Source organism: Scatophagus argus, chromosome 1 (assembly GCF_020382885.2).
Source record: "Scatophagus argus isolate fScaArg1 chromosome 1, fScaArg1.pri, whole genome shotgun sequence".
In the NCBI taxonomy this organism is placed as follows: domain Eukaryota; kingdom Metazoa; phylum Chordata; class Actinopteri; family Scatophagidae; genus Scatophagus; species Scatophagus argus.
The window spans coordinates 11,740,635-11,750,128 of record NC_058493.1 but is presented as its reverse complement, the minus strand read 5'-3'; the positions used below and the strand labels follow the sequence as shown (position 1 = coordinate 11,750,128).

The following is a 9,494-nucleotide window of genomic DNA, read 5'->3' as shown; positions in this document are numbered from 1 at the left end:
GTACAAATAAACTTTAATTGTACTGCAATTTCTAACAATGTGGATGTGAACAGAGTTAATGAACAGAATAGCAATTCTTTCATATGAATTTCATAACTGAAGGAACATGTTTCAACTTGTACAGCAGTTGTATCTGTCACATACAAAGTTAACTCTTCTTCCACCTGGTGGCCTTACCTGGAAAGACAATATCTCACACCTTAATGTGCTGTATATTCATTAAATGTTTGAATTTGATGAACTTTGGTGAAGTATTATCAATGATGAATCTACAGTTTTTCCTATACTCAGCATGCAGGAAAAGCATTAAAATACAGTAGTTCCTGTAATTTGAGGAGCTGTGGAAGCAGAGAGGAAGGTTTTTGGAGGAGGAGGAGCAAGGCTATCATACCTTTGAGGTCTTTGGTTGGAATGCATTAGAGGAAGAAGGTTGTCCAAACATAACCTGTGATTTAATCTGAGCTCCTGGGAAATTTTCTGTTATCAGTGAAACTCCTGTGTAGCCGGTGACACATCTATACTGATCTGCTCTCTGCTTACCTGAGGCTCGGACTGAAGCATGCAACAACCAGGCCGGCTGAGGCTCAGGCCATGGCTGGAGGAGCAGATTCAGTCTGGGAGGTATCCAGGAGTCAGCTGGCTGGACCAGGTAGACCCCTCCATCTCACCCTCAGCCCCTACATACACATGCACAGACATATCTGGATGCAAATGTTTTGATGTAGATCAGATCACTTTAATAAAGCAGAAAACATGAAATACTCTTGTAATGTATTCTATCTATTCTATCTGTTTTGTTGCATTCTATTCTACAGTCAGCAAGAATCTTCCAAATTCCATGGAAGCATGCTGCTCGTCATGGATGGAGTATTGACCGCGATGCTACACTCTTCAGGAGTTGGGCCATGCACACTGGTAGGAGTCCCACACAAACACAAATGCATTCTGTATCAATCTTATATATTACTGGCTGCTTTTATTCAGCCTCAGATACCTTGTGTTAGATTTATACTTAGATGCTGATGCTTTGTGGAGTAAAACTGCAGTAGATAGTTTGTGATCTCTTATTAAAACATCTGGGGTCAGAGAAACAGCTCAACAGCTTGGTGATATAGTTGGCATCAGTACCATGATATTAAGGAGAAAATCTTCATGATTATTTCTATTCATTATGAATTGCAATTTGCTAAATGCATTAATCAATGTTCTGTGTATTTAACTGTTTACACACAGAAATGACACTAACCTCTCCACTGAGTTATGCCGATTATGATAAACAAGAAAATGAAATTGTTGTTCAGCCACATGTTTCTAGAACAAGTAAACTTTTCATTGTCAAACAACAACAAAAGTCTTCCTAACGGAAACGAGCACAATTGACTGACCACTTGCCTATTGGCTCACTAAGCCCTCTTGCCTCACTTTTGTATTTAGCAATCATTCTCTACTTCTATAGGATGCACTAGTAGCCTGGCTCATGCATATCATGTGTTCACAACAGGCCAGGGATTTGTCAACAAAGGTTCTAACTGATCTTAAAAAAATCACTACATGGTCCAACTAGTATCCGTCACTGACACCCAGAAATACCCTGAACACAGCAAAATATTGAGGAAATTGAAAAAGAAAAAAATAGCAGAGGGCAGGATGTTTCCGAGTGTCAGTGAGTCTGAAGAAAGATAATTGATTGTTCAGTCTCATTCCCAGGCTGTCAGGTACTGATGTTTTGGGCTGGCAATTTGATCCTGGGAATGAAACTGAACAATCCACTGTCTTTTTCCAGAATCGGTTAATGATGAGTATGCAAACAGCAACCCATCAGTTTACATTTACAGAAAAATAACCTTCAATCCAATACTATTAATACTACTACAATGAGCCCTGGTTTTCTAATGAAGAACAACGACACATTCAACTACATTTCCAGTTTCCTGCCAAGAGATGAGAACTACACACTAACACACACACACAGCAACAAACAACTCCTTGGAATAACAGCTAAAAGCCAACCTGAATTCAAAGGAACAAACTTAATTGTGTTGCTGTAGCGTACACAGAGTTGTCCTTATAACTGCCAGGACGCTTTTCAAGTTATCTGTGTCAAATTTGCTGATTATCTGCTTATACTGATCAGACAATTAAGACTTAGTTATTTATTTTCTTTTACATGCATTTCTTTCAGAGAATGCCCAACATAAACTCTTAATTTTAATTCATGTAATAATATTTGATGATCCTCTTGCAAAATCCCATGACTAGATCTCATTTCTATATGTGATAGGAACAAGTTAAGCAACGTAGCTGTACGAGTACACGCGCACATGCACACTTTACAGACTTGGGAAAGTCGTGCTTTTGTTACTACATCACATCATGGGAAAGTTCTCGTTCAGTTACTGTGAATGTGCATGGTGATCATATTGCTGTCAAAGTACAACTGGGTGACTTTTCACAAGACAAAGACATAGTCCTATTCAACAATATGTGCAGTAGTAGTAGATACTGTAATATATAAATAATAATAATAATATAAAGTACACAGAACTGAACCATCAATTAAACCAAAGTTAAGATATTCTTTGACCCAAAACTCATGAAGACTCTTCATGTCATGAATGACTGTGGGAATTTGCAGCATGTGTGGTGTAAATGATCCAGAGTGAATGTTTTGAAGCTCCAGTGATTTTATCACTTGGGCTGGCAGTCTTATTGAAAGAACTGGCTTAAGTCCCAAGTCACACCAAATATGAGAAAGGACTCTGGATGAAATCCTCTTACTGCACGTTTGATGAGAGATAATATTTTGTTTTGTTTTTTTCAAAACGTGCAACAGCAGTGGAATGTAACAAATGACATTTCCTGAAGTACAAATGGAAAGTACTTGCACTTGAGTACTTGAGATTTTCATTTGAGATTTCCATTCCACCTCTGTCCTACTACATCTCAGGCAAATACTGTACTTTCTACTTTAATACATTTGTGTGACAGTTTCACTTACTCTTCAGAATACAATTTTCATACCCTGTCTGTCCAGTGAAAAACATGTACTTCCGGAAGTGTTGATTTTGAATGTTTGTGATAAGCTGAAGTACTGATTGTTCCTTTATGGGTAAACAAATTTCTTCCACTTCTTAAGCTAAGCTAAAATTACCACCTCACGACTGTATGCCTCTGTGCACCAAGTTGCAGTTCACATCTGTGCGTGCCCAGACTCATATAACATATTAGCAACTGACAGAGAACTTCATCATGTAGTGCATCAAAAATCACCTGAAGCTCATTAAAACCAGTGGGCTTGTGGTGGACGAGAAATATGTACGTTGCTACAAAGAAGCTACAAATTCTACAATTTGGATGATTCACTCATATCTTCAACACAAAAGCACAGAAATTTTTCACAATTAGCACAGTTTCAAAGTGAACACCCAAGACTAGTATCGCCCACTCAGTATGTGAGATATGGTCAACATGTACCCTTCTTTTCCTGAGTTATGGCATTGAATAATGGACAGAAAATATTATCATGTCACAGTGAAGTTGACTTTTGACCTTTTAGGAAATAAAACGTTGTCACTTTATATGATATGAGGATTGATATGAGGATTCTCGAGCATTAAAGCACCCATCAGTATATAAAGTAGTTAAAATGAGTTCAATTTAACATCTACAGCAGTAAAATGCAACATGTACATGAATGCAGCAATCATTTTAATCCAAACCATCAGATATAACAATAAAACAATAATATTTTTCTCTTTTTTGCTGATAATACTAAAGCACTTTTACTTAAGTAAGGTTTTGAATGCAGGACTCTTATTTGTAATGGAATAATGGAATTTCACAGTGTGGAAGAAGTGCTTTAAATTGAGTACAGGATCTGAATACTTCTTCTGCCGCTGGGCAGCAGCATAATTAAACTTTTATGATTTGAGTTCTATTTTGATAATATTCCTATTTAAATTAGAGAATTGGTGACAATTTACAGTTTGCTACTTTTTTGAGTTTACTTTTGAAATTAATAATGTAAAAATAATTTTATTTGGAAAGTTGATGCATGTGGTTTTGCAAATGAAAAGCAGAATGGCCTATAGATTCACAGCGGCCACATTTATGGCGATACCCCAGGTTTAAATGTACCACAAATTTCTTTTAACACACACAGAAAATGTTGTTTTACTGACCTCCAGTGGCTTACCTTCATACCTCCAGGCCACCATGACACCACTGTTGGGTGCTGTTACAGGTGCAACAAAGTCCAATTTTAACCACACCCAAACACAGCCATCAGGTGAAACAGGCTTGAAATGTTTACTCTATTCTGCTATTAAGAATTCAGTTACATTTCTGGTTTGAGCTCCTGCTGTTTCAGGTAGACTGAATTTACAACCAGCAAAACACAAAACTTGGAGTTTGGTTAACTTCTTTTTAGACTTTTGCAATACTGTAATGTAATATAAACTGACTTAATGAAGGTGATTGGGTTTATTAATCAATCTTGAGGCCCTAAGTCAAATTATCACACAGCAAAACTGGGGCCAGATATTCCAGCAAACTGTAGCAAAAAGTGGGCTAACAGAGACCCTATCCAAAAACATAGAATAAATACATTCATTCAGACTAATGCTTGTCCGTACACCTGTTCAATTTAGGGCGGTACCGCCCCGGAAAAGACAAACCAGACCCCAAGACATGGAAGGCGAATTTCCGCTGTGCCTTGAATTCCCTGCCTGACATCTGTGAGCTACAGGAGCACAGCAGGAAGAGAGGCAGCAATGCCTACAGGGTCTACAGGATGATGCCCAGCACACAAACACACAGACGGAGGAGAGGTAAGACCCGACTTTAAAATGCATCGATCATTTCAAAGATGAAAAATATTTGACAAATTCATAGACAGCTCTAATGTGACAGGAACACCCTGTCCTCTCTTAGGGCTGCGGTTGTTCAGCAGGCCTCGAGAAAGACAGACAAATTTGGGTGATGATACGTACACCATGCACACTTGGCAACCCAGCACAACTAGACCCTTTTCAGACGCACTGCAGAAGGTGGAAACCCCTGCAGAAGACACATTTGGCAACACTCACACACATGGTGAGATGTTTGTTGTCAAGGTTTTTTGTTGTTGTTCTGAGTGTTTCCCCTTTAGCCTGGTGAAGATGATAGTTATTGGTGTTGTGCAGGGATGTGGGAGTCCAGAGCAGAGGACCAGGAGCAAAACGAGGCTGTCTTAAAGGTATTAGACTTTTACTGTACTGACTAAGTGCAATAAAGTGTGGTTTTCATGGTGGCTCGTTGCAGTTGGGGTTCAGTTGCAGTGCTCTAGTTGTCTGTCTTGCTGACTGTGGATATTTTGTCCCACACAGCTGATGGACCACTTAAGCAACACTGACCTCTGGAATCAGAGTGGGGAGCAGAGAGGATGGAGAACGCACACACTGTGGGACCAGTGGCACTGTACGACACTGTCTGTGTGTGTGTATTAGGACTGTCCTTGACATCTTGGTCTCTTTACTCCTAGAATTCATAGTTGTCAAACAGTTTTACGATTTCTTCAAACGTGTAGCTAATTATTGTTGTATATTTGCAGATTGATGCAGTTCTGCAAAAGGATCTAGTGCTGACAAAATATGGATTTTAAGGAGTATTATTGTAGGAAAGATTATGATAAATAGTCTAATAAAAGCAGAATCTCTCCAAGCCACAAATAACTGGTTTGATGTGTAGGTCAAATCACATTGTGCAGTTGTAAAAGAATATAAAATAAAATACCAGGTGATGCTTCCATAACAGCATAGAATTTGCATATGATAAGATAAGATTAGAACTTTATTGATCTATCTTTGCATGTGTGCTTACATATTGTTTTGTGCTCCTCAGGTGCTGGTGATGATAACCCGTACTCTCTGCACACAGACATCTACAACGATATGCTTGGTCCAAACTACAGCAAGGAGTTCTCTGACTGGTCCACACATCAGCAAACACTGATACCATAGCTGTGTATCAACAGCTCACCCTAATGCCCTGTGTTTCACACACACACACACACATATCTGTTTTCCCCTCACTAACTTTCTTGCTAAACTTCAGCTATTTTCCTTCCTGATGTCTGACTACTGAGCTGACCGCTGAAAACGAGAAACAAGAGAGGGGGAGCGGACAGAGAACATTACTCCATCCTCTCTGCTGAGCCTGCTGACATGAAGATCTTATTCCAAGCCAAGCTGTACCTCTGTCATCATCACTTGAGTTCACTGTGGTTCACTGCCTCAGACTCATTGAAATGACACCAAGCTCACACCACAGCTTACAGAGTAAACAGATCTCATTTCGCTTGTTCTTTTTCCTTGAGTTTTGAACTGGCTGTTTAAAGCAACATACAGTAAATGAAGTGTAGTGTAGAAATGTGGTTTTAACAGTTCCCTCCCTTAATGTTTCCTTGTTTACCATCACATACAATAAGCTGACTTACAGTCGCAATACGCATTTATATTTTGTCACATAGGCTATATGTAGGACATGTGTGACTTCTACACCTTTATGCTTTGGTTTTGACATTTTTTGATGTCTGAAACAGATGCAAAGCATAATGTATATTTAGGTCCATATATATATTTGGACAAGTATAAGTTTTTTGGCATGTGGCTTCTGTACACCACACTCAATTTGAAATGAAACACTCAAGAGGTGAGCAAAGTGAAGACTTAGCTTTAATTCAAGGGGTCTGACAACAGTGTAGTATTGACCACTTAGGAGTTACAACCATTTTTACACACCCACCCCCATTTTTGGCAGCCCATAAATGATGGAATAAATGGCTGACAAGCAGTTTCATATGGCCTGTTCCCTCATGAGTCCATGACAAATGAAACAGATGACCACAGAATTCTGTCACTGGTGAAGGAAAAACAATTTCACAACATCTAGCCAAGTCAAGAACACTCTTGAGGAGCTTGGCTTGTCATTGTCAAAGTCTACAGTCAAGAGATGGCTTCATGAATGCAAATACAGAGACTTCACAAAAAGGTGTAAACCAATGGTGATGCTCAAGAACAGAAAGGCCAGAATAGACATTGCCAGAAAACACCTAAAAAAGTCTGCCTAGTTCTGGTATAAGATTCTGTGGATTGATGAGACCAAAATTAACTTCTCCTGGAATGATTGGAAGAGAAAAGTATGGAGAAGGAAAGGAACAGCTCATGATCCGAAGCAGGATGAATTCTGAAGTGCTTAGGGCTATACTCTCTGCTGAGTTCCTGCTACATGATGAAAATTGATAGGATGCCGCATCATATTGCAGATAGATAATGACCCAAAACATATATCAAATGCAATCCAAGACTTTCTCAAGGCAAAGAAATGGAATATTCTTCACTGGCCAAGTCAGTCACCTGATCTCATACCAACAGATCATTGCTTTTCACTTACTGAAGACAAGGCTGAAGGCAGAAAGACTGACAAACAAGCAACGGCTGAAGGCAGATGCAGTAAAGGCCTGGCAAAGCATCTTAAAGGAAGAAACTCAGTATTTGGTCATGTCCATGGGTTCCAGACTTCAGTCACTGACTGCAAAGGATTTTCATCCAAGCATTTAAAACAATCCTTATACTTGCAATGATGTTAGCTTGTCCCATCATTTGTGAGCCACCAAAAATGGAGGTGGGTGTATTAAAATGGCTGTAACTCCTAAATGGTCAGCGCCACACTTTGTCAAATTGAGTGTTTCTTTTCAAATTCAGTGTGGTGGTGTACGGAGGCCAAACACCAAAAAACTTATACTTCTGAGATGAGTGACGTTGCAAATTGTTTTGTGTGATATTGTACAACCTGTTTTGTATTTTTAAAATAATCCTGCATTTATAAAATGTAACAGAAACTAAAGCTCATTATCTCATTCAGAGGTTTTACAACCTGTTTACAGATATTTGTTTGGCATGTTTGATTGACTGCTTAAATTATGATGACTTAGATCCAGTCATTTTTGGGATTTTCTGACTAATTGCATGTTATCTACATACTATATAATACTTTGACTGAAGAAGAGCAGATGAATAAATTATATTCACACAGTCAATATTGCAGTACGGTCAACGCTCCACTGAACTGGTGTGATGATAAAAAAGAAATTGACCTGTAGGATGCCATCTTATTTACTTTTAAAACTTACATTTGTTGTTTTAATAAAAATATTTTTGCCCACTGTAGCTGCAGTGTTCAGAGTTATAAACCAAGAGAGAAGTAGTCTGATAACGCTGAGCGCGTCACAAGTCATGAATCAGACATGTCCTGTAATACAGCCATGAGTAACTCCAACTCACACTTCCAGGTTCAGTTAACAATGATGCAATGTACTGAAAACTAATCTTTTCAGTCTGACTACAAAAGCGCTGCTTTAAAAGACTGCTGACAGCTCAAAATATGGGTAATGGGAAGCTAATATAACTGAGGGAATTTGATTTCATTTGAAACTCTGTAGTGAATGAAAGTGAGTACAGTATAATCTCTTTTAACAACAGCTGTAGGTCTTCTTTATTGATTTTCTCTCTTTGTCTAATACTACAGAACTATTATATTATATAAATATTTTTTGTCCAGTTATTTGTGTTTGTACATCATAGGCCTTTTTCTTGGTTGTCGTTCTGACTTGTCATAGCAGGTCACTAATCTAATGTTTGAAGCGTCACATTGCCATGCCAGTGTGTCAGCAAGCACAACACCAAACTGCTGTAATTACCCCTGTGCTTGTTCTGCGAGGCATGACTGTAAATGTCTAATTACAAAGCTGAAAAAAGTTAAAGCTATAATTCATCAGTTCACAGTGGTGGAAAATGACTACATACAATTCCTCAGTTTCAGTACAATAGCATTAATTTTATACTATATTGTTCTATTCATTATGCATTATTATTAACTGCTCCACAGTATATGAAGCAGTTCTCCATATCAACAAAGTCACTGAAGTACTGCTTACATATTAATTCGCGATTCAGTGTTCCAGGAATATAATAGAACATTGACACTTTTATTTAAATTTTAAATGCTGTACTTTAACTTGTAAAAGTGTATTTTTACATTGTGGTAGTGCTACTTTAACTGAAGTGATTTGAATACTTCCTCCACAACTGCACTGTTTAACATCAACCCAGTGTTTTCATTGTTAGTGAGCCTCTACAAAAAGCTGTCTATTTGCAACCCTTTTCACATGTTAAAGTAGTCAGCAAATCCACCAAACTTTTCAGATAGCTTCTTTTAAATAAGGCCCAGAACAGGAACATTTACCATTGTTTAACAAAAACCAGCAAAGATTAGAACACAAGTTAAAACATAAAAATAGATTTGTATTGTAAACCCCCTTAATCATATCACAACTGCTCAGATTTATCTTTGAAAGCAGGACTTCTACTTGTAGCAGAGTATTAGCCCTCTCAGATAAAGGATCAGTGCACTAATGGACCTTTTATATTTTTAGGCTTTATTTATGATTTCCTTAT

At 38.2% G+C, this 9,494-nt stretch overlaps 1 protein-coding gene across 2 annotated transcripts; it reads left to right on the top strand.

Moving 5' to 3' along the window:
* Positions 1 to 378: 378 nt before the first annotated feature.
* Positions 379 to 8,626, top strand: LOC124056190 (interferon regulatory factor 1-like). Of its 2 annotated transcripts, none has more exons than XM_046383368.1 (7): positions 379 to 649; positions 816 to 915; positions 4,650 to 4,829; positions 4,933 to 5,094; positions 5,184 to 5,236; positions 5,367 to 5,475; positions 5,881 to 8,626. In XM_046383368.1, exons 1-7 carry the CDS (start codon positions 560 to 562, stop codon positions 5,997 to 5,999), a joined length of 813 nt encoding a protein of 270 aa, XP_046239324.1. In that variant the 5' UTR covers positions 379 to 559; the 3' UTR covers positions 6,000 to 8,626. The 2 variants fall into 2 exon arrangements, with proteins under 2 accessions (XP_046239324.1, XP_046239332.1); XM_046383376.1 differs by having other exon boundaries at positions 384 to 649; positions 5,367 to 5,457; positions 5,881 to 8,623.
* The last annotated feature ends 868 nt before the right edge of the window (positions 8,627 to 9,494 follow it).

Coding starts and splice junctions, on each gene's coding strand:
- LOC124056190 (XM_046383368.1), top strand. CDS start 560: ATGCAACAACCAGGCCGGCTGAGGCTCAGGCCATGGCTGGAGGAGCAG. Junction 650..815: donor GAGTCAGCTGGCTGGACCAG/GTAGACCCCTCC, acceptor TCTATTCTACAG/TCAGCAAGAATCTTCCAAAT. Junction 916..4,649: donor GAGTTGGGCCATGCACACTG/GTAGGAGTCCCA, acceptor TGTTCAATTTAG/GGCGGTACCGCCCCGGAAAA.